The 25,356-nt window shown below is 38.1% G+C and overlaps 2 protein-coding genes across 4 annotated transcripts in view; one reads left to right on the forward strand and one right to left on the reverse strand.

The window, feature by feature from the left end:
* Positions 1 to 896: 896 nt before the first annotated feature.
* LOC133545635 (WW domain-containing adapter protein with coiled-coil-like) overlaps positions 897 to 25,356 on the forward strand; it is a 79,113-nt gene continuing 54,653 nt past the window's right edge. Inside the window, exons 1-3 of one of the 3 annotated variants that reach the window (XM_061891395.1) lie at positions 897 to 1,248; positions 1,495 to 1,528; positions 22,848 to 23,037. In XM_061891395.1, coding sequence (XP_061747379.1) covers positions 1,208 to 1,248; positions 1,495 to 1,528; positions 22,848 to 23,037 — 265 coding nt within the window. In that variant the 5' untranslated portion in view covers positions 897 to 1,207. Of the gene's footprint in view, positions 1,249 to 1,494; positions 1,529 to 16,013; positions 16,305 to 22,847; positions 23,038 to 25,356 lie in introns of those variants that run through there. The other 2 variants (XM_061891393.1, XM_061891394.1) reach the window with 2 other exon arrangements.
* Positions 15,692 to 16,430, reverse strand: LOC133545636 (baculoviral IAP repeat-containing protein 5.2-like). The gene has a single exon (XM_061891396.1). It carries the CDS (start codon positions 16,397 to 16,399, stop codon positions 15,971 to 15,973), a length of 429 nt encoding a protein of 142 aa, XP_061747380.1. The 5' UTR covers positions 16,400 to 16,430; the 3' UTR covers positions 15,692 to 15,970.

Genomic DNA, 25,356 nt, shown 5'->3' on the forward strand with positions numbered 1-25,356 from the left:
TTTATTGAGTTCACAATCCCCTGGCGCTGTTTTGCTTGCACTGTTTTTGTACTTGTTTGGATTATTATTATTATTTCTTGATTGTATGCAAATGTTGCATATTATAAAGGTTTATAAAATCAAATAAAAAAATATAAAAATGTATGCAAAGGTTGCATATCATAAATAAAGGTTTATACAATAAAAAATAAAAATATAAATTGTGGGTGTGTCCCATACGGGCTTCCCTTTTAGCTACGTCATTCCACCCGGTGACAGTACCGGGCAGCCCGGAAACGCTATCTCATTTTTCAAAATAAAATAAGTCGTTTCAGCCGTACACCGGAAACCACCAAAAAGCTGTCAAAACGTGATGCTGTGTTCCAAAAGTTACATTTACATTACATTTTGTTACATATTGCATTCTATTATAGTTACTTTATTAAGTTCACAACACCCTGGCGCTGTTTTGCACTGTTTTTGCACTTGTTTTGAGTGTTATTATTTCTTGATTGTATGTAAATGTTGCACATTTTAAATACAGGTTTATACGATTAGAAAAAAAATTGTATGTGCAGGTTGCATATTATAAAGGTTTATAAAATAAAAATAACAATATAAATCGTGGGTGTGTCCCATACAGTAGAATAAACAGAGGCATCATACGAGCTTCCCTTTTAGCTACGTCATTCCACCCAATGACAGTGCCGCGCAGCCCGGAAACGCTATCTCATTTTTCAAAATAAAACAAGTCCTTTCGGCCGTGCAACGTCATCACAGAAAACTGTTCGCGAATGATTACACGTCACTGCCTACACTTTATGATAGTCATTCCATGACTCATTCGAATTCCACCCACGGAATCGTAACCCCGGTGTAGCGCAGTGACAATCTTAATCTGAAAAGAAACAAACGGAACTCGCTTCAGCCAAACACCGCGCTTTCCGCCTTCTTCGTTTCCTCCCCGTCACACCGCCGCTCGCCTTCCAGCCTTGGCGACATCGGCCCAAGCCTCGCTTCCACCGCGTCTACATTAAGTCCACGCCACCCGTAATGTCGTGCTGCTTGTAAGGTTGTTGTTCGCTCGGGAGAAAGTCAAGTCCGGGAAGCTTGGAGGAGGAGGAGAGGGAATAAAAGGAAAGAGCAGTCAGGAGGCCATAAGCCCCCCCCCCCCCTCTTCCCCCCCCTCGCTAACACATAAATACACGCACACATCACCACGGCCTTGATGGTGATGTATGCGAGGAAACCAGCAAGAGTCAGTGATGGGTAAATGCAGAATTTTAACATTTTAAACACTTCAAATACATTGGAACCCAAGTCGGGGTTTTCTGTTAGCAGTTAGCTGCTAAATGCTAACCATTTGCTAACAATGCTAACATCATTTTTTTTCACCCGTTAGCTAAACGTCAACAGCGCTAATTATCACTTCACGAAACATTTCAGCAACAATTGTTAAAAATGAATACTTATTGCTTGGTCATCTTTGATAATGTGTTTTTTTTTTCTTCGTAGGTGCACCGACAGAAGGGATTCACAATCCTATCAGGTATTCTTTACTTTTATTTCCCCCCCCTTTCCAATCAATAATGTGTTTTTTAAACTCCCAACTATCTCTTTAGAATAGAATAGAATGCCTTTTATTGTCACTATACTCCGGTACAATGAGATAAAAACAGTGTGAGAGTCTACAAATATGGAAAACATAGAAAGAAAAATAGTGCACAAGGAGGTAAGGTGCGCAGTTCGGTCCTGAGAACAAATATTTAAAATGTGTTGTTTACAGAAATAAATATACATATATAGGGCTGTGTATGCCTTTTATTTTCACTATACTCCGGTACAATGAGATAAAAACAGTGCGAGAGTCTACAAATATGCAAAACATAGAAAGAAAAATAGTGCAAAAGGAGGTAAGGTGCACAGTTCGGTCCTGAGAACAAATATTTAAAATGTGTCTACAGAAATAAATATACATATATAGGGCTGTGTATGCCTTTTATTTTCACTATATACAGGTACAGTGAGATAAAAACAGTGCGAGAGTCTACAAATATGCAAAACATAGAAAGAAAAATAGTGCAAAAGGAGGTAAGGTGCACAGTTCGGTTCTGAGAACAAATATTTAAAATGTGTTGTTTACAGAAATAAATATACATATATAGGGCTGTGTATGCCTTTTATTTTCAGTATACTCAGGTACAATGAGATAAAAACAGCGCGAGAGTCTACAAATATGCAAAACATAGAAAGAAAAATAGTGCAAAAGGAGGTAAGGTGCACAGTTCGGTCCTGAGAACAAATATTTAAAATGTGTCTACAGAAATAAATATACATATATAGGGCTGTGTATGCCTTTTATTTTCACTATATACAGGTACAGTGAGATAAAAACAGTGTGAGAGTCTACAAATATGGAAAACATAGAAAGAAAAATAGTACAAAAGGAGGTAAGGTGCACAGTTCGGTTCTGAGAACAAATATTTTAAATGTGTTGTTTACAGAAATAAATATACATATATAGGGCTGTGTATGCCTTTTATTTTCACTATACACAGGTACAATGAGATAAAAAGAGTGTGAGAGTCTACAAATATGCAAAACATAGAAAGAAAAATAGTGCAAAAGGAGGTAAGGTGCACAGTCCGGTCCTGAGGACGAATGTTCAGAATGTGTTTACAGGAATAAATATACTGTATACTTATATATTTAGGGCCGTGTATGCCTTTTATTGTCACTATACTCAGGTACAATGAAGTTACTTCAGTGTGAGAGTCTACAAATATGCAAAACATAGAAAGAAAAATAGTGCAAAAGGGGGTAAGGTGCGCAGTTCGGTCCTGAGAACAAATATTTAAAATGTGTTGTTTACAGAAATAAATATACATATATAGGGCTGTGTATGCCTTTTAGTTTCACTATACTCTGGTAGAATGAAGTTAATTCAGTGCGAGAGTCTACAAATATGCAAAACATAGTAAGAAAAATAGTGCAAAAGGAGGTAAGGTGCGCAGTTCGGTTCTGAGAACAAATATTTAAAATGTGTTGTTTACAGAAATAAATATACATATATAGGGCTGTGTATGCCTTTTATTTTCACTATACTCAGGTACAATGAGATAAAAACAGTGCGAGAGTCTACAAATATGCAAAATATAGAAAGAAAAATAGTGCACAAGGAGGTAAGGTGCGCAGTCCGGTCCTGAGGACGAATGTTCAGAATGTGTTGTTTACAGGAATAAATATACTGTATACATATATATTTAGAGCTGTGTATGCCTTTTATTGTCACTATACTCAGGTACAATGAAGTTAATTCAGTGCGAGAGTCTACAAATATGCAAAACATAGAAAGAAAAATAGTGCAAAAGGAGGTAAGGTGCACAGTCCGGTCCTCAGGACGAATGTTCAGAATGTGTTGTTTACAGGAACAAATATACTCTATACATATATATTTAGGACTGTGTATGCCTTTTATTGTCACTATACTCCGGTACAATGAGATAAAAACAGTGCGAGAGTCTACAAATATGCAAAACATAGAAAGAAAAATAGTGCACAAGGAGGTAAGGTGCACAGTCCGGTCCTCAGGACGAATTTTCAGAATGTGTTGTTTACAGGAACAAATATACTGTATACTTATATATGTAGGGCTGTGTATGCCTTTTATTGTCACTATACTCAGGTACAATGAAGTTAATTCAGTGCGAGAGTCTACAAATATGCAAAACATAGTAAGAAAAATAGTGCAAAAGGAGGTAAGGTGCACAGTTCGGTCCTGAGAACAAATATTTAAAATGTGTTGTTTACAGAAATAAATATCCTATAAACATATATACATATATAGGGCTTTGTATGCCTTTTATTTTCACAATACTCAGGTACAATGAGATAAAAACAGTGCGAGAGTCTACAAATATGCAAAACATAGAAAGAAAAATAGTGCAAAAGGAGGTAAGGTGCGCAGTTCGGTCCTGAGAACAAATATTTAAAATGTGTTGTTTACAGAAATAAATATACATATATAGGGCTGTGTATGCCTTTTATTGTCACTATACTCAGGTACAATGAGATAAAAACAGTGCGAGAGTCTACAAATATGCAAAACATAGAAATAAAAATAGTGCACAAGGAGGTAAGGTGCGCAGTTCGGTCCTGAGGACGAATGTTCAGAATGTGTTGTTTACAGGAACAAATATACTGTATACATATATATTTAGGGCTGTGTATGCCTTTTATTGTCACTATACTCAGGTACAATGAAGTTAATTCAGTGTGAGAGTCTACAAATATGTAAACATAGTAAGAAAAATAGTGCAAAAGGAGGTAAGGTGCGCAGTTCGGTCCTGAGAACAAATATTTAAAATGTGTTGTTTACAGAAATAAATATACATATATAGGGCTGTGTATGCCTTTTATTTTCACTATACTCAGGTACAATGAGATAAAAACAGTGTGAGAGTCTACAAATATGCAAAACATAAAAAGAAAAATAGTGCAAAAGGAGGTAAGGTGCACAGTCCGGTCCTGAGGACAAATTTTCAGAATGTGTTGTTTACAGGAACAAATATACTGTATACTTATATATTTAGGGCTGTGTATGCCTTTTATTGTCACTATACTCAGGTACAATGAAGTTAATTCAGTGCGAGAGTCTACAAATATGCAAAACATAGTAAGAAAAATAGTGCAAAAGGAGGTAAGGTGCGCAGTTCGGTTCTGAGAACAAATATTTAAAATGTGTTGTTTACAGAAATAAATATACATATATAGGGCTGTGTATGCCTTTTATTGTCACTATACACAGGTACAATGAGATAAAAACAGCGCGAGAGTCTACAAATATGCAAAACATAGAAAGAAAAATAGTGCAAAAGGAGGTAAGGTGCACAGTCCGGTCCTGAGGACAAATTTTCAGAATGTGTTGTTTACAGGAACAAATATACTGTATACTTATATATTTAGGGCTGTGTATTCCTTTTATTGTCATTATACTCAGGTACAATGAAGTTAATTCAGTGCGAGAGTCTACAAATATGCAAAACATAGTAAGAAAAATAGTGCAAAAGGGGGTAAGGTGCGCAGTTCGGTCCTGAGAACAAATATTTAAAATGTGTTGTTTACAGAAATAAATATACATATATAGGGCTGTGTATGCCTTTTATTTTCACTATACTCCGGTACAATGAGATAAAAACAGTGCGAGAGTCTACAAATATGCAAAACATAGAAATAAAAATAGTGCACAAGGAGGTAAGGTGCACAGTCCGGTCCTGAGGACAAATTTTCAGAATGTGTTGTTTACAGGAACAAATATACTCTATACATATATATTTAGGGCTGTGTATGCGTTTTATTGTCACTATACTCAGGTAGAATGAAGTTAATTCAGTGCGAGAGTCTACAAATATGTAAAACATAGTAAGAAAAATAGTGCAAAAGGAGGTAAGGTGCGCAGTTCGGTCCTGAGAACAAATATTTAAAATGTGTTGTTTACAGAAATAAATATACATATATAGGGCTGTGTATGCCTTTTATTTTCACTATACTCAGGTACAATGAAGTTAATTCAGTGCGAGAGTCTACAAATATGCAAAACATAGAAAGAAAAATAGTGCAAAAGGGGGTAAGGTGCACAGTCCGTCCGGTCCTGAGGACGAATGTTCAGAATGTGTTGTTTACAGGAACAAATATACTGTATACATATATATTTAGGGCTGTGTATGCCTTTTATTGTCACTATACTCAGGTACAATGAAGTTAATTCAGTGCGAGAGTCTACAAATATGCAAAACATAGTAAGAAAAATAGTGCAAAAGGAGGTAAGGTGCGCAGTTCGGTCCTGAGAACAAATATTTAAAATGTGTTGTTTACAGAAATAAATATACATATATAGGGCTGTGTATGCCTTTTATTTTCACTATACTCAGGTACAATGAGATAAAAACAGTGCGAGAGTCTAGAAATATGCAAAACATAGAAAGAAAAATAGTGCACAAGGAGGTAAGGTGCACAGTCTGGTCCTCAGGACGAATGTTCAGAATGCGTTGTTTACAGGAACAAATATACTGTATACTTGTATATTTAGGGCTGTGTATGCCTTTTATTGTCACTATACTCAGGTAGAATGAAGTTAATTCAGTGCGAGAGTCTACAAATATGCAAAACATAGAAAGAAAAATAGTGCAAAAGGAGGTAAGGTGCGCAGTTCGGTTCTGAGAACAAATATTTAAAATGTGTTGTTTACAGAAATAAATATACATATATAGGGCTGTGTATGCCTTTTATTGTCACTATACTCCGGTACAATGAGATAAAAACAGTGCGAGAGTCTACAAATATGCAAAACATAGTAAGAAAAATAGTGCAAAAGGAGGTAAGGTGCGCAGTCCGGTCCTGGGGACAAATTTTCAGAATGTGTTGTTTACAGGAACAAATATACTGTATACTTATATATTTAGGGCTGTGTATGCCTTTTATTGTCACTATACTCAGGTAGAATGAAGTTAATTCAGTGCGAGAGTCTACAAATATGTAAAACATAGAAAGAAAAATAGTGCAAAAGGAGGTAAGGTGCGCAGTTCGGTTCTGAGAACAAATATTTAAAATGTGTTGTTTACAGAAATAAATATATATATATAGGGCTGTGTATGCCCTTTATTGTCACTATACTCAGGTACAATGAGATAAAAACAGTGTGAGAGTCTACAAATATGCAAAACATAAAAAGAAAAATAGTACAAAAGGAGGTAAGGTGCACAGTCCGGTCCTGAGGACGAATGTTCAGAATGTGTTTACAGGAATAAATATACTGTATACATATATATTTAGGGCTGTGTATGCCTTTTATTGTCACTATACACAGGTACAATGAAGTTAATTCAGTGCGAGAGTCTACAAATATGCAAAACATAGAAAGAAAAATAGTGCAAAAGGGGGTAAGGTGCACAGTCCGGTCCTGAGAACAAATGTTCAGAATGTGTTGTTTACAGGAACAAATATACTCTATACATATATATTTAGGGCCGTGTATGCCTTTTATTGTCATTATACTCAGGTACAATGAAGTTAATTCAGTGCGAGAGTCTACAAATATGCAAAACATAGAAAGAAAAATAGTGCAAAAGGGGGTAAGGTGCGCAGTTCGGTCCTGAGAACAAATATTTAAAATGTGTTGTTTACAGAAATAAATATACATATATAGGGCTGTGTATGCCTTTTATTTTCACTATACTCAGGTACAATGAGATAAAAACAGCGCGAGAGTCTACAAATATGCAAAACATAGAAAGAAAAATAGTGCAAAAGGAGGTATGGTGCACAGTCCGGTCCTGAGGACGAATGTTCAGAATGTGTTGTTTACAGGAATAAATATACTGTATACTTATATATTTAGGGCTGTGTATGCCTTTTATTGTCACTATACTCAGGTACAATGAAGTTAATTCAGTGCGAGAGTCTACAAATATGCAAAACATAGTAAGAAAAATAGTGCAAAATGGGGTAAGGTGCGCAGTTCGGTCCTGAGAACAAATATTTAAAATGTGTTGTTTACAGAAATAAATATACATATATAGGGCTGTGTATGCCTTTTATTTTCACTATACTCAGGTACAATGAGATAAAAACAGTGTGAGAGTCTACAAATATGCAAAACATAGTAAGAAAAATAGTGCAAAAGGAGGTAAGGTGCGCAGTCCGGTCCTGAGGACAAATTTTCAGAATGTGTTGTTTACAGGAACAAATATACTGTATACTTATATATTTAGGGCTGTGTATGCCTTTTATTGTCACTATACTCAGGTACAATGAAGTTAATTCAGTGCGAGAGTCTACAAATATGCAAAACATAGAAAGAAAAATAGTGCAAAAGGGGGTAAGGTGCGCAGTTCGGTTCTGAGAACAAATATTTAAAATGTGTTGTTTACAGAAATAAATATCCTATGAACATATATACATATATAGGGCTGTGTATGCCTTTTATTGTCACTATACTCAGGTACAATGAAGTTAATTTAGTGCGAGAGTCTACAAATATGCAAAACATAGAAAGAAAAATAGTGCACAAGGAGGTAAGGTGCACAGTTCGGTTCTGAGAACAAATATTTAAAATGTGTTGTTTACAGAAATAAATATACATATATAGGGCTGTGTATGCGTTTTATTTTCACTATACTCAGGTACAATGAGATAAAAACAGTGCGAGAGTCTACAAATATGCAAAACATAGAAAGAAAAATAGTGCACAAGGAGGTAAGGTGCACAGTTCGGTTCTGAGAACAAATATTTAAAATGTGTTGTTTACAGAAATAAATATCCTATGAACATATATAGGGCTGTGTATGCCTTTTATTGTCATTATACTCAGGTACAATGAAGTTAATTCCGTGCGAGAGTCTACAAATATGCAAAACATAGTAAGAAAAATAGTGCAAAAGGAGGTAAGGTGCGCAGTTCGGTCCTGAGAACAAATATTTAAAATGTGTTGTTTACAGAAATAAATATACATATATAGGGCTGTGTATGCCTTTTATTTTCACTATACTCAGGTACAATGAGATAAAAACAGTGCGAGAGTCTACAAATATGCAAAACATAGAAAGAAAAATAGTGCACAAGGAGGTAAGGTGCACAGTCCGGTCCTGAGGACGAATGTTCAGAATGTGTTGTTTACAGGAATAAATATACTGTATACATATATATTTAGGGCTGTGTATGCCTTTTATTGTCATTATACTCAGGTACAATGAAGTTAATTCAGTGCGAGAGTCTACAAATATGCAAAACATAGTAAGAAAAATAGTGCAAAAGGAGGTAAGGTGCGCAGTTCGGTCCTGAGAACAAATATTTAAAATGTGTTGTTTACAGAAATAAATATACATATATAGGGCTGTGTATGCCTTTTATTTTCACTATACTCAGGTACAATGAGATAAAAACAGTGCGAGAGTCTACAAATATGCAAAACATAGAAAGAAAAATAGTGCACAAGGAGGTAAGGTGCACAGTCCGGTCCTGAGGACGAATGTTCAGAATGTGTTGTTTACAGGAATAAATATACTGTATACATATATATTTAGGGCTGTGTATGCCTTTTATTGTCATTATACTCAGGTACAATGAAGTTAATTCAGTGCGAGAGTCTACAAATATGCAAAACATAGTAAGAAAAATAGTGCAAAAGGAGGTAAGGTGCGCAGTTCGGTCCTGAGAACAAATATTTAAAATGTGTTGTTTACAGAAATAAATATACATATATAGGGCTGTGTATGCCTTTTATTGTCACTATACTCAGGTACAATGAAGTTAATTCAGTGCGAGAGTGTACAAATATGCAAAACATAGTAAGAAAAATAGTGCAAAAGGAGGTAAGGTGCACAGTCCGGTTCTGAGAACAAATATTTAAAATGTGTTGTTTACAGAAATAAATATACATATAAAGGGCTGTATATGCCTTTTATTTTCACTATACACAGGTACAATGAGATAAAAACAGTGCGAGAGTCTACAAATATGCAAAACATAGAAAGAAAAATAGTGCACAAGGAGGTAAGGTGCACAGTCCGGTCCTCAGGACGAATGTTCAGAATGTGTTGTTTACAGGAATAAATATACTCTATACATATATATTTAGGGCTGTGTATGCCTTTTATTGTCACTATACTCAGGTACAATGAAGTTAATTCAGTGCGAGAGTCTACAAATATGCAAAACATAGTAAGAAAAATAGTGCAAAAGGAGGTAAGGTGCGCAGTTCGGTCCTGAGAACAAATATTTAAAATGTGTTGTTTACAGAAATAAATATACATATAAAGGGCTGTATATGCCTTTTATTTTCACTATACTCCGGTACAATGAGATAAAAACAGTGCGAGAGTCTACAAATATGCAAAACATAGAAAGAAAAATAGTGCAAAAGGAGGTAAGGTGCGCAGTTCGGTCCGGAGAACAAATATTTAAAATGTGTTGTTTACAGAAATAAATATACATATATAGGGCTGTGTATGCCTTTTATTTTCACTATACTCAGGTACAATGAGATAAAAACAGTGCGAGAGTCTACAAATATGCAAAACATAGAAAGAAAAATAGTGCAAAAGGGGGTAAGGTGCGCAGTTCGGTCCTGAGAACAAATATTTAAAATGTGTTGTTTACAGAAATAAATATACATATATAGGGCTGTGTATGCCTTTTATTTTCACTATACTCAGGTACAATGAGATAAAAACAGTGCGAGAGTCTACAAATATGCAAAACATAGAAAGAAAAATAGTGCACAAGGAGGTAAGGTGCACAGTCCGGTCCTGAGGAGAAATTTTCAGGATGTGTTGTTTACAGGAACAAATATACTCTATACATATATATTTAGGGCTGTTTATGCCTTGTATTGTCACTATACTCAGGTACAATGAAGTTAATTCAGTGCGAGAGTCTACAAATATGCAAAACATAGTAAGAAAAATAGTGCAAAAGGAGGTAAGGTGCGCAGTTCGGTCCTGAGAACAAATATTTAAAATGTGTTGTTTACAGAAATAAATATACATATATAGGGCTTTGTATGCCTTTTATTGTCACTATACACAGGTAGAATGAGATAAAAACAGTGCGAGAGTCTACAAATATGCAAAACATATTTACCTGTCTGCTGACTGGTATGTGACGTATGTAAGAAGGTGCGCTTGTTTCATGTCTCTGTGAGAAGGAGAGACAATAACGAGTGAGAAGAGCCTGTAGTGTAATGCCCGCAGCTAAAAGCAACTGCGTGATGACGTATACTCGAATATCACGATATAGTCATGTTCTATATCGCAGAGACAGACCCGAATATACTATAAGTATACTCATATATATATATATATATATATATATATATATATATATATAGAGTATATTTGATATGTCGCCCAGCCCTACATATATACAGAAACATTCAGATTGTGGAAAGTAAACAAAGAGGTGCTAAACTATAAAATCAGTGCCTATGAGAGTTTACCGTGGTTATGGCTTTAAGGGAAAAACTGTTCCTGAGTCTGTTTGTCTTGGACCTGATGACCCTGTAGCGCCTTCCTGAGGGCAGCAGGTCGAGCAAGTCAGAGCCAGGGTGGGAGCTGTCCTTGGTAACAATCGTAGCTCTGCTGAGGCAACGGGAGGTGTAAATGTCTTGTCAGGGAGGGCAGAGGGCGGCCGATGATCCGCTGTGCTGCCTTTACCACTCTCTGGAGCCTCTCCCTGTCTGCAGTGGTGCAGCTACCGTACCATGCTGGGATGCAGTATGTCAGCAGGCCTCTCAATGGATGAGCGGTAGAAGGTCAGCAGCAGGTTGTACTTCTTGAGGACCCTCAGGAAGTGCAGCGGCTGCTAAGCCGTCTTAGTGATGGCAGTAGTGTTATCTGCCTGGAAGGTGTTGTCAGAGATAAGGACGCCAAGAAACTGGAAAGTGTGGACCCTCTCCACACACTCACTCTTGATGTAGAGGGGGGGCTAGGTCGGTCCTGTATTTCCTGAAGCCGACGACAATATCCTTAGTTTTCTTAGTGTTCAGAGCAAGGTTGTTCTCTGGGCACCAGTCTACCAACTTCCGGACCTCCTCTCTGTAGGCTGCCTCGTCCCCCTTTGAGATTAGTCCGACAACTATAGTGTCATCTGCGAACTTCACTGTGAGGTTGTTGTTCTGGGTCGGACTGTAGGTGAAGAGGGCTCAGCACATAGACCTGTGGGGAACGGTATGTAACGTCCGGGTGGAGTAGAGGTGGGGGCCAAACTATTAAGAGAACTGCTGTATTTAGAATATCCATCCATCCATCCATCTTCTCCCGCTTATCCGAGGTTGGGTCGCGGGGGGCAGCAGCCTAAGCAGGAAAGCCTAGACTTCACTCTCCCCATCCACTTCAACATGTCGTCTTCCCGACATATAATATAATAATAATAATAATAATAATGGATTAGATTTATATCGCGCTTTTCTATTGTTAGATACTCAAAAAGTGCTCACAGAGAAGTGGGAACCCATCATTCATTCACACCTGGTGGTGGTAAGCTACAGCTGTAGCCACAGCTGCCCTGGGGTAGACTGACGGAAGCGTGGCTGCCAGTTTGCGCCTACGACCCCTCCGACCACCACCAATCATTCATTCATCATTCATTCACCAGTGTGAGCGGCACCGGGGGCAAAGGTGAAGTGTCCTGCCCAAGGACACAACGGCAGCGATTTGGATGTCCATAGGTGGGAAGCGAACCTACAACCCTCAGGTTTTTGGCACGGCCGCTCTACCCACTACCCCATGCCGCCCCAAGTGTCGCCCCACATGTCCTGGGTCTTCCCCGAGGCCTCCTACCGGTCGCTGACCAGATGCCCGAACCACTTCATCTGGCTCCTCTTACTTTGAGATCGTCCCGATCGTCCCCTATCTCTAAAGGAGAGCCCCGCCACCCGGTGGAGAAAACTCATTTTGGTCGCTTGTACCCGTGATCTTGTCCTTTCGGTCATAACCCAAAGTTTATGACCATTGGTGAGGATGGGAACGTAGATCGGTTCGGTAAATTGAGAGCTTTGCCTTCCGGCTCAGCTCCTTCTTCACCACAACGGATGGATACAGCGTCCGCATTACTGAAGACGCCGCACCGAACCGCCTGTCGATCTCACAATCTGCTCTTCCCCCATTCGTGAACAAGACCCCGAGTTACTTGAACTCCTCCACTCGGGGCAGGGTCTCCTTCCCAACGTGGAGATAGCACTCCACCCTTTTCCGGACGAGAACCATATATTGATGTGAATTATGACAGACATGAAACGGAGAAGTGACTATATTTGTTTTAATAGGCGCTAGATTTTTAGGTGCATCGCAATTTGGACATTATAAGATCCATTAGTAAAGGTAAAAAGATCACTATCATAATTAATTATCGTAAATAAAGTAGTGACGGCAGTTCCGACAACTACCTCATCGAGAGATCCGACCAGGGCTCTTTTGTTGCAGTTTAATTTCCTTTAATTTAAAAGATTTGATGGGAATGAATTAGACTGTTTCTTAAAGGCCGACTGAAATGAGATGTTCTTATTTAAACGGGGACAGCAGGTCCATTCTATGTGTCATACTTGATCATTTCGCGATATTGCCATATTTTTGCTGAAAGGATTTAGTAGAGAACATCCACGATAAAGTTTGCAACTGTTGGTGTTAAGAAAAAAGCCCTGCCTCTACCGGAAGTCGCAGACGATGATGTCACAAGTGTGGGGGCTCCTCACATATTCACATTGTTTTTAACGGGAGCCTCCAACAAAAAAGTGCTATCCGGACTGAGAAAACGATAATTTCCCCATTAATTTGAGCAAGGATGAAAGATTCGTGTTTGAGGATATTGATCGCGACGGACTATAAAAAATAAAAATATAAACATGGTTAAAAAAAACAAAACAACGCGATTGCATTGGGACGGATACCGATGTTTTTAAACACATTTACTAGGATAGTACTGGGAAATCATTTATCTTTCTATTGTGTTGCGAGTGTTTTAGTGAGTTTAATAGTACCTGATAGTCGGAAGGGTGTCTCCACGGGTGTGTTGACGGGCAGTGTCTCAGGGGAGTCGACGGCAGCTTCATGGACGGCACAAGCTCAGCTTTTCTCCGGTAAGAACCGACTTTTTAACCACAGTTTTCTCACCGAAAAACCTGCTGGTTGGCATTCGGTTGGGATCCACGTCTGCTTGACCGCGCTCCGATCCATAGGAAAGTTTCAGCTCCGGGAATTTTAAACAAGGAATCACCGTGTGTTTGTGTGGCTAAAGGCTAAAGCTTCCCAACTCCATCGTTCCACTGTGACTTCTCCAATATTAATTGAACAAATTGCAAAAGATTCAGCAACACAGATGTCCAAAAAACTGTGTAATTATGCCGTTAAAGCAGACGACATTTAGCTGTGTGTTTACGTAGCGCTCATACCTCCTAAAAACGCATGACGTCTTGCGTACACGTCATCATTACGCGACGTTTTCAAGACGAAACTCCCGGGAAATTTAAAATTGTAATTTAGTAAACTAAAAAGGCCATATTGGCATGTGTTGGAATGTTAATATTTCATCATTGATATATAAACTATCAGACTGCGTGGTGGCTTTCAGTAGGCCTTTAAACCAATGCATTGTTTTTAAAAGTTGCTAGCAATACACGCCTATTTGGTGAAAGGAAAAGAAATGTAAAACAGAAACAATGTACAGTCCAGGCCAAAATGTTTGGACACACATTCTCATTTCAATGCGTTTATTTACATTGTAAATTGTCACTGAAGGCATCAAAACTATTACACCTGTGAAGTGGAAACCATTTCAGGTGACTACCTCTTGAAACTCATCGAGAGTGTGCAAAACAACAATCAGAGCAAAGGGTGGCAATTTTTAAGACAGTAGAATATAAAACGTGTTTTCAGTTGTCACCTTTAAGTATACAACTCGTTGGAATATGAAGACAATATTACATGCATCCATAAACGGGGATGCATATGCAAAAGAGCAATATATTTATCTGTACAGTAAATCTATTTATATCTGCACCTTATTGCTCTTTTATCCTGCACTACAACGAGCTAATGCAACAAAATGTCGTTCCTATCTGTACTTTAAAGTTCAAATTTGAATGACAATAAAGGAAGTCTAAGTCTCTAAGTCCAATTCCACATGTGTTAGTTCATAGTTTTGATGCCTTCAGTTACAATCTACAATGTAAATAGTCATGAAAATAAAGAAAATGCATGGAATGAGAAGGTGTGTGCAAACTTTTGGCCTGTACTGTATGTAAATTAAAGATGTCAATAATCGTTTTTTAATCAAATAGTATCTTCTGAATTGTGAGGAGTCCAGAATTTCCAACTCTAGTAAGTGCTACGAATTGGAAATGGGTAGAATTAAATAAGCTTTACTTCTTCCTACCCTTTTTTGGACATGTAAAGAGGAATGAGAATACAAAAATGATGTAATGCTCGAAATAAACCAGCCAACCTAACTATAAATCTCACTCATTAATATTTGTGAACACATTTGATTTGAGTGGTGATAGGTATGTGTGTAACATTAAAATTGACATCCAACCAATAGTATAGGACAGGTCTTGTAAAGATGAATCCAGTAGTGTAAGTATCATTTTCCTGGGATAAATATTAAAAGAGTTATGGTGGAAATACTTCTTTAATACAAAGTCAATGAGGCTCAAGATTTTAGGTGTGATCTTGTTAAAAATGCGATAACTTTCCCAAAGACGTCATATTATTCTACATTTCAAACACTTCCTTGTGGTCTACATAACATGTAATGGTGGTTCTTTGGTCAAAATGTCGCTTACTGACACTGTTAATGGTGCGTTAAAAGTCAGAATTTACAAGTTCCTAAATGGAATTTCAACTGGAAGACCCCCTGGTCACATTTCCGACTTGGAAAACGTCGAATTGGCTTCAAAAATGGCTGCTCTGGGTATAAACAATAATGTACGCTTATATAATACCTGCTTTTAGCAATTTTGCCGCACTGAATCAGACATAAACAATCTATTGTTGAACGTTTACATATGGTAACGTTACTGTAGCTACATTTATTTTGTGCGGTACATACGTTCTACATTGCCAGCAATAGCGTCTGTGTTTTCTCTTTAAGGTTGCGAAACAGTGCATATTTTCCCATAAGTTGTTAATGTGCAAAAATAGCTTTTGTGGATAAATAAATAAATGATAAATGGGTTGTACTTGTATAGCGCTTTTCTACCTTCAAGGTACTCAAAGCGCTTTGACACTACTTCCACATTTACCCATTCACACACACATTCACACACTGATGGAGGGAGCTGCCATGCAAGGCGCCAACCAGCACCCATCAGGAGCAAGGGTGAAGTGTCTCGCTCAGGACACAACGGACGTGACGAAGTTGGTACTAGGTGGGAATTGAACCAGGGACCCTCGGGTTGTGCACGGCCACTCTCCCACTGCGCCACGCCGTCCCCAATGTCTTATTTGCCCATTTCCATCTTGAGAATTTCCGATTTCACCAATCTTGCAGCCACCTCAAACTTGTCGACGGCCTCGTTACAGTTTTTGCTGATGAGGCGCTTGTGCCTCGCCTGGTGGAGCTTCAAGAACTCGTTCAAAGGCAGCTCCTCTACTTTCTTCTTCAGGGCCAAGAAGTGACACGAGGGTGAATGCGATTTGTGCTCTTTCTGTGGGTCATCGTCCGGCTCCCAGCCCTCCAACTCCTTGAGGCAGAAGAAACACGTGGCAACATCTGGGCTGTTGTCGACAGGCGTGTAAATGAAGCCAGCCTTTGCCATGTTTTCCGGTGTGCAGGTGCAGTCTTCGTCAAATGGCCACCCTTCAAAAGTTTTTAACCTATTCACGCAAAAGTACATCTTAAATGTATCACTTTCGTTAAAAAGCTCCATTTGCGGATAAAAGTTGTAAAAATGGCAAAAAAACAACCAATGTGGCCGTCTTGATTCCCCACCTCCTAACTGGAGTGCTCACAACTCGGCAGTGACGTCATTCCAAGCTCCGATTTCCAACTTTCGAGGTAAATGGAACGCACCATCAGTTACGCGGCTCGAATTCGGTAGCGTCTTCTCCCCGCCTTCTTTGTTGTAGGGTTTTGGCGCTTCCATAGCGAGTTTACTCACCGTTTGAGTTCAAGCTGTACGGTATTTAGTATTAGAAATAGCTAAAGCAGCGGATGCACGTGCTCGTACGAGCCAGTCTGCCCCACAACAAGAGGATGGAGCAAATGAAGGACCCTTTTATTGGGGACAGCGTTGCTGTACCGGCAACCTGAGGTTTCCTGGTTCGATCCCCACCTACTACCAACTCTGTCAAGTCTGTTGTGTCCTTGAGCAAGACACTTCACCCTTGCTCCTGATGGGTCGTGGTTAGGGCCTTGCATGGCAGCTCCCGCCATCAGTGTATGAATACGTGAATGTGGAAATAGTGTCAAAGCACTTTGAGTACCTTGAAGGTAGAAAAGCGCTATACAAGTATAACCCATTTACCGTTGACTAAGATGTCTTACTATGATGGCGGACCCGCCCAAAGACATTTGGGTACATTTGTACCATATATGGATAATCCCTTGACGTCGCTAAGGGTAAAAACATCACTTACGGGGCAAATTCCGAACAGCTCGTTACCAAGAAGTATGAAGGAAGACACGTTTGTTTTATAAATATTTTCACAATACCTCAATGGCTTTATTGCACATTTTCAGGACTTAATTCAGATTCCAAATACACAACAGCAGGTACCAGTAGGTAAGAAACGTCAATTTTGCATAATAGAGAGAGTCCCATTTTTGATTGCTTTACATCAGGGGTGTCCAAAATTTTTATTTGCGGCCCACAGGTAATTTTTTAACGGCCCCACAGCACATTGTAAAAATACTATTTAAAAAAAACAAAAAACATAAGTGTTATAAAATGGCCAACAGGTTAAATGTAACAATAAAATGTTGCAATGTTGACTCTAATAACACAAAGCTGCCATGCAGGCTGTTTCTTTCTTTAAAAAAAAATAATGAATCAAAATGAATGACATTATGAATTATTGACCTATTCAAGGCTCCAATAACGTCACACCAAATATTCCACTTTGAGATATTGTTTGGGGAAAATGTTGCATATTTTGTGTTTGCTATATAAAAAAGTAGGCGTTTTTTCTTTCTAAAAAGGGCCTAAAACAAACACAAACATAAACAACAATAAAACTTATAATGTGAAGTTGATCTGGAGGTTATTGTGTTAAAAGTAAACAGTTAATAAAATGTATAATTAATTTTTTAACACTTTAATGAGTAGGAGCCTTTTGGATCCCCAATAATTGTGTAATTTTTTTTTAAGTGTATTGCTAAAAAAAGAAATAATAATAATGAATTAAAATGAAGTGAAGTGAATTGTATTTATATAGCTCTTTTTCTCTATTGACTCAAAGCGCTTTACATAGTGGAATCAAATTGTATAATATAGTGTTTTTACTGTAAAATAAATAGTTTTAAATTGTATAATATGGTGTTTTTACTGTAAAAATATAGTTTTTTACTGTGTAAAATATTGTTTTATTGTAGAATACAATGTTTAGCTGTAAAATAGTGTTTTTACTGTCAAATATACAGTGTTTGACTGTAAAATATAGTGTTTTGCTGTAAAATATTGTTTGTTGTTTTGAGTTATTGACCTTTTTAAGACTAATTATTATATAATCTCAAATATTCCACTTAAAAATTTTATTGGGTGAAAATATTACATAATTTGTGTTTTTTTCCATTAAAAAACTGGGGTTTTCTTTGACAAAAAGAGCGTACAACTTAAATCTTTAATAACGTTTTTTGACAGACAGACCTAATGTTGATCTAGAGATTTAAACCTTGAATAATAATAAAAATAATAATAATACTGAATAATGACACATTTTTTATATTTTTTTGACCAAAACCCTTTAGGGTCCCTGGGATCAATCCTGAGTGGAGGCCCAAATGTATATTTTTTGTACATATATTGTATTGGTTTTTAAAATAAAAAAAAATCAAAACGGCCCCCGCTTGCTTTGATTTTTCAGTGTGCGGCCCTCAGTGGAAAAGGTTTGGACACCCCTGCTTTACATGAAACCAGTATTATGGAAAGACGATTTCAGTAGTGTTAGTACATTTTTTCAGTGATAAATATTAAGAAAGTTATGGTGCAAATGCACCAAAGTAGGGGTTTGCCTCTGTGCGATATAGAACATGATTATATCGTGATATTCGAGTACACGTCCTCACGCAGTTGCTTTTAGCTGCGGGCATTACACTACAGGCTCTTCTTCACTCTTTCTTGTCTTTCATTCTCATGGAGCCATAAAACAAGCGCACCTTCTTACACACGTCACATACTCCCACGTCATACGTCACATACGTATACGCCCTCCGGAGCAGAGAGGTAGCAGCATGGGTAACGTTAGCTGTGATGCTAGAGGAGCTGTGCGAGTGGCAATACGAGAGAAAGAAAGTGCGAATCTGGTAACAAATGAAGAATTAATTCCCCCAAAAAACAGCAGCGGTGGTTCGGCTTCAAGCGGGAAGATGTCGAATAGACAACTTTAATTTGTCAAGTGTGGGGCACTACCAAAAGTAGCGTTACTGCTAATATGTGGCATCATTTGAAGAGTCACCTGCTAATAAATAAATAAATAAATGGGTTGTACTTGTATAGCGCTTTTCTACCTTCAAGGTACTCAAAGCGCTTTGACACTACTTCCACATTTACCCATTCACACACACATTCACACACTGATGGAGGGAGCTGCCATGCAAGGCGCCCACCAGCACCCATCAGGAGCAAGGGTGAAGTGTCTTGCTCAGGACACAACGGACGTGACGAGGTTGGTACTAGGTGGGATTTGAACCAGGGACCCTCGGGTTGCGCACGGCCAGTCTTCCACTGCGCCACGCCATCCCAATTGACAGTTTAGCATCTTTTTTTCCTACTTGTCAACTGTCCGTTTAGCATCTTTGTTTTCTGTCTGTCAACTGTCAATTCAGCATCTTTATTTTCTACCTGTCAACTGTCAGTTTAGCATCTGTTTTCTACCTGTCGACTGTCAGTTTAGCTTCTTTGTTTTCTACCTGTCAACTGTCAGTTTATCATCTTTGTTTTCTACCTGTCAACTGTCAGTTTAGCATCTGTTTTCTACCTGTCAACTGTCAGTTTATCTTCTTTGTTTTCTACCTGTCAACTGTCGATTTAGCATCTTTGTTCTACCTTTCAACTGTCATTTTACTATTTTTGTTTTCTACCTGTCAACTGTCAGTTTTGCATCTTTGTTTTCTACCTTTCAACTGTGAGTTTAGCATCTGTTTTCTACCTGTTGACTGTCAGTTTAGCATCTTTGTTTTCTACCTGTCGACTGTGAAATTAGCATCTTGGTTTTCTACCTGTCGACTGTGAATTCATCATCTTTGTTTTCTACCCTTCAACGGTCAGTTTGGCATCTTTGTTTTCTACCTGTCAACTGTCAGTTTAGCATCTGTTTTCTACCCGTCAACTGTCAGTTTAGCATCTTTGTTTTCTACCTGTCAACTGTCAGTTTAGCATCTTTGTTTTCTACCTGTCAACTGTCAGTTTAGCATCTTTGTTTTCTCCCTGTCAACTGTGAATTTAGCAGCTTTGTTTTCTCCCTGTCAACTGACAATTTAGCATCTTTTTTTACTACCTGTCAACTGTCCGTTTAGCATCTTTGTTTTCTGCCTGTCAACTGTCAATTTAGCATCTTTATTTTCTACCTGTCACCTGTTAGTTTAGCATATTTGTTTTCTACCTGTCAACTATCAGTTAATCATCTTTGTTTTCTACCTGTCAACTGTCAATTTAGCATCTTTGTTCTACCTTTCAACTGTCATTTTACTATTTTTGTTTTCTACCTGTCAACTATCAGTTTAGCATCTTTGTTTTCTACCTTTCAACTGTCAGTTTAGCATCTGTTTTCTACCTGTTGACTGTCAGTTTAGCATCTTTGTTTTCTACCTGTCAACTGTCAGTTTAACTGTTTAATAAATACAGTTTTGGTCAATTTACTTAGTTGTGATTTCCTTCTCTGCATGAAAGTTTGAAAGGAGCATATATTAATGCAGTATGAACAAGATTGTATTAATGTAGACACATATAATCATACTGCTTTGATTATATGTATCAAGTGTTCATTCAGGGCTAAGGCAAAATATCGAGATATATATCGTGTATCGCAATATGGCCTAAAAATATTAAGATATTAAAAAAAGCCATGTTGCCCAGGCATATACCAAAGTATGGTCAACTTCTTCAATACAAGGTAAATGGGGCTCAAGATGTTAGATGTGATCTTTCCTGGTAAATATGTCGTATTTTTCCTAATATTTACCCTGTTTTTAAAGGTTTGAATCATTGGAAAGAAACGGGGGAAAAAAAGAGGTTTCACAGTTACGGTGTATTTGCAAATGATTCATGAAATTAGCTTTAGAAGTGATGGAAAATTTGAGTAAACATGGCTGGTCGGACTCAACTTGTGAGTAACAAAAAAAATCATTGTGTGAATTGATTATTTTAAAATATATTTGGCAGACTCACAGATAAATGCACAATTTATGTTATAATAGGGAGTTCAATGAACATTTCACTAACCAGAGATGTTTTTGCGGAGGAGTTTTGTTGCGTAAACTTGCCAAATTTTTGTGAGAGCTTTGTGGTGAACTGTGAAAACAAGGGTTTGGTTTGTACTCAGATTGCACGACGAGTGACCACTGCGGTTATCCAGCCAGCGGCAAATACACACATACCTACTATTAGTACGGCAATCCCAGGTCAGGGGTCACCAACGCGGTCCTTACGGGCACCAGGTTGCCCGTAAGGACCAGATGAGTCGGCCACTGGCCTGTTCTAAAAATAGCTCAAATAGCAGCACTTACCAGTGAGCTGCCTCTATTTTTTAAATTGTATTTATTTACTAGCAAGCTGGTCTCGTTTTGCTGGACATTTTTAATTCTAAGAGAGACAAAACTCAAATAGAAATTTGAAAATCCAAGAAAATATTTGAAAGACTTGGTCTTCACTTGTTTAAATAAATTCATAATTTTTTTTACTTTGCTTCTTATAACTTTCAGAAAGACAATTTTAGAGAAAAAATACAACCTTAAAAATAATTTTAGGATTTTTAAACACATATACCATTTTACTTTTTGAATTCCTTCCTCTTCTTTCCTGACAATTGAAATCAATGTTCAAGTATTTTTATTTTATTTTATTGTAGTGAAGTGAATTGTGAAGTGAATTATATTCATATAGCGCTTTTCTCTAATGACTCAAAGCGCTTTACATAGTGAAACCCAATATCTAAGTTACATTTAAACCAGTGTGGGTGGCACTGGGAGCACGTGGGTAAAGTGTCTTGCCCAAGGACACAACGGCAGTGACTAGGATGGCAGAAGCGGGAATCGAACCTGCAACCCTCAAATTGCTGGCACGGCCACTCTACCAACCGAGCTATACCGCCCCATTGTAAAGAATAATAAATACATTTTAATTTAATACTTCATTTTCGCTTCTGTTTTTCGACAAAGAATATTTGTGAGATATTTCTTCAAACTTATTATGATTAAAATTCCCCAAAAATATTCTGGCAAATCTACAAAATCTGTAGAATCAAATTTAAATCTTATTTCAAAGTCTTTTGAATTCCTTTTTAAAATTGTTGTTCTGGAAAATCTAGAAGAAATAATGATTTGTCTTTGTTAGAAATATAGTTTGGTCCAATTTGTTATATATTCTAACAAAGTGCAGATTGGATTTTAACCTATTTAAAACATGTCATCAAAATTGTAAAATTAATCTTAATTAGGAAAAATTACTAATGATGTTCCATAAATTATTTTTTAAATTTTTTCAAAAAGATTCAAATTAGCTAGTTTTTTTCCTCATTTTTTTTCGGTTGAAATTAGAATTTTAAAGGGTCGAAATTGAAGATAAACTTCATTTTTTTCGTCTTTTCTCCTCTTTTAAACCGTTCAATTAGGTTTTTTTTTCATCATTTATTCTCTACAAAAAACCTTCCGTAAAAGGAAAAAAAATGTACGACGGAATGACAGACAGAAATACCCATTTTTTATATATATATATATATATATTTATAGATTTATTTATTAAAGGTAAATTGAGCAAATTTCTGGCAATGTATTTAAGTGTGTATCAAACTGGTAGCCCTTCGCATTAACCCAAGAAGTAGCTCTTGGTTTCAAAAAGGTTGGTGACCCCTGCCATAGGTTATTCTGTTTTTCACCCCTTACTCAACAATAGACCTCAGACCTCCAACATAATGTATTTACGCCATATTTCTACTTTCCAGACCCACAAATCTCAGCCAAAGAGCCAGTCCAGCAGCCTTCACCGTTATGACAAGGTGCGGGATGGCTCGTCCGAGTCGACGCCCCCTAATAAGATGCTGCGGCGCTCAGATGAGAGTCCTGTCAACAGGCACGTTGACAGCACAGGACACGGCAAGGCAAAAATCTCCCACACGGTTCGGGCCAAAAATGGTAAGTCAGAACTTGGGAGTGTCGCACATGTGTTTTGTCTGTAGACAGAAAACGACATCCCATTGGTGTCCGGGGAAACAAATCTCTTGTTTGTGACCGCGGAGTTCCAAAATGTTTTTTTTTTTTTTCATGCAAACATTTTAATTTCCCGCTTTCTATGTTGAGATGTAATATATATTTTTTTATGTTTTAATGTATGAAAGAACAAAGAAGTCAATGTCATTTCCTTGTCTCCATTTAATAAAAGTTGAGTTGCAACTAACTCATGATAAGATAACAATAGTAACACAATGCAGATTTTGTTATACAAAGTATGTCCCGGCAAGAAATCTGCGTTCAAAGGACTCCGGCTTATTAGTGATTCCCAAAGCCCAAAAAAAGTCTGCGGGCTAAAGAGCATTTTCCGTTCGGGCTCCAGTACTCTGGAATGCCCTCCCAGTAACAGTTCGAGATGCTACCTCAGTAGAAGCATTTAAGTTTCATCTTAAAACTCATTTGTATACTCTAGCCTTTAAATGGACTCCCTTTTTAGACCAGTTGATCTGCCGTTTCTTTTCTTTTTCTTCTATGTCCCACTCTCCCGTGTGGAGGGGGTCCGGTCCGATCCGATCCGGTGGCCATGTATTGCTCGCCTGTGTATCGGCTGGGGACATCTCTGCGCTGCTGGTCCGCCTCCGCTTGGGATGGTTTCCTGCTGGCTCCGCTGTGAACGGGACTCTCGCTGCTGTGTTGGATCCTCTTTGGACTGGACTCTCGCGACTGTGTTGGATCCATTGTGGATTGAACTTTCACAGTATCATGTTAGATCCGCTCGACATCCATTGCTTTCCTCCTCTCTAAGGTTCTCATAGTCATTATTGTCACCGACGTCCCACTGGGTGTGAGTTTTCCTACCGAGGATGTCGTGGTGGTTTGTGCAGCCCTTTGAGACACTAGTGATTTAGGGCTATATAAGTAAACATTGATTGATTGATTGATTGATTACATTGTCGGTGTTTTTCAACCACTGTGCCGCGAGATACAGTCTGGTGTGATGTGGGAAATTATCTAATTTATCTCATCTAAATTCGATAGCAAAATACAATGTCTGTAGGAAGACAATTATCAATATACTGTTCTTATATGTTGCACTGCATTTATCAGAATTCATAGTTTAATGGTCTCATTGCGTTAGTTCAGCAAAATTATAAGTTTCCCTGCGACTTGTCCAGGGTGTACCCCGCCTTCCGCCCGAATGCAGCTGAGATAGGCTCCTGCGACCCCGAACCGGACAAGCGGCAGAAAATGGATGGATGGATGGATGGAAAATTATAAGTTTTCATGGTTGGCTTTCTTCTCAAAACATACTCTAAACATTTAAGGTTGGGGCGACTAGGGTTTATTAAAGGGGAACATTATCAGCAGACCTATGCAAGCGTCAATATATACCTTGATGGTGCAGAAAAAAGACCATCTATTTTTTTAACCGATTTCCGAACTCTAAATGGGTGAATTTTGGCGAATTAAACGCCTTTCTGTTTATCACGCTGGGGGAGATGACGTCAAAATGTGACGTCGCCGAGGTAACACCCACCATTTTCATTTTCAACACATTACAAACGCCGGGTCTCAGCTCTGTTATTTTCCGTTTTTTTGACTATTTTTTGGAACCTTGGAGACATCATGCCTCGACGGTGTGTTGTCGGAGGGTGTAACAACACTAATAGGGAGGGATTCAAGTTGCACCACTGGCCCAAAGATGCGAAAGTGTCTCCCGCCAGACCCCCATTGAATGTGCCACAGTGTCTCCACATTTGACCAGCGATGCTAAGGCAGACATGGCACCGAGATGTATGGATAACCTGCAAATGCATTTGCAACGATAGTCAACGAAATCACAAAGGTGAGTTTTGTTGATGTTGACTGCCAGCTAATCGATGCTAACATGCTATTTACCGGCGGTGCTAAAGCAGACATGGGACAGAGATGTATGGATAACCTGTAGATGCATTTGCAACTATATTAGGTTTCCTTCCACCCACATTTAATGCGAAACAAACACTTACCCATCGACAGATTGAAGTTGCTCCAGTGTCAAAAGATGCGAAAGTCCTGATCGTTTGTTCCGCACATTTTACCGGCGATGCTAACGCAGCTTTTCGGCCCTAGCTATGGCTATGAATAGCGTCAATAGCTATTCGCTCAGTTTCTTCTTCAATATTTTCATACTCCAACCATCTGTTTCAATACATGCGTAATCTGTTGAATCGCTTAAGTCGCTGAAATCCGAGTTTGAATCCGAGCTAATGTCGCTATATCTTGCTGTGGTATTCCCATTGT

This window comes from Nerophis ophidion, linkage group LG28 (assembly GCF_033978795.1).
Source record: "Nerophis ophidion isolate RoL-2023_Sa linkage group LG28, RoL_Noph_v1.0, whole genome shotgun sequence".
Classification (NCBI taxonomy): Eukaryota; Metazoa; Chordata; class Actinopteri; order Syngnathiformes; family Syngnathidae; genus Nerophis; species Nerophis ophidion.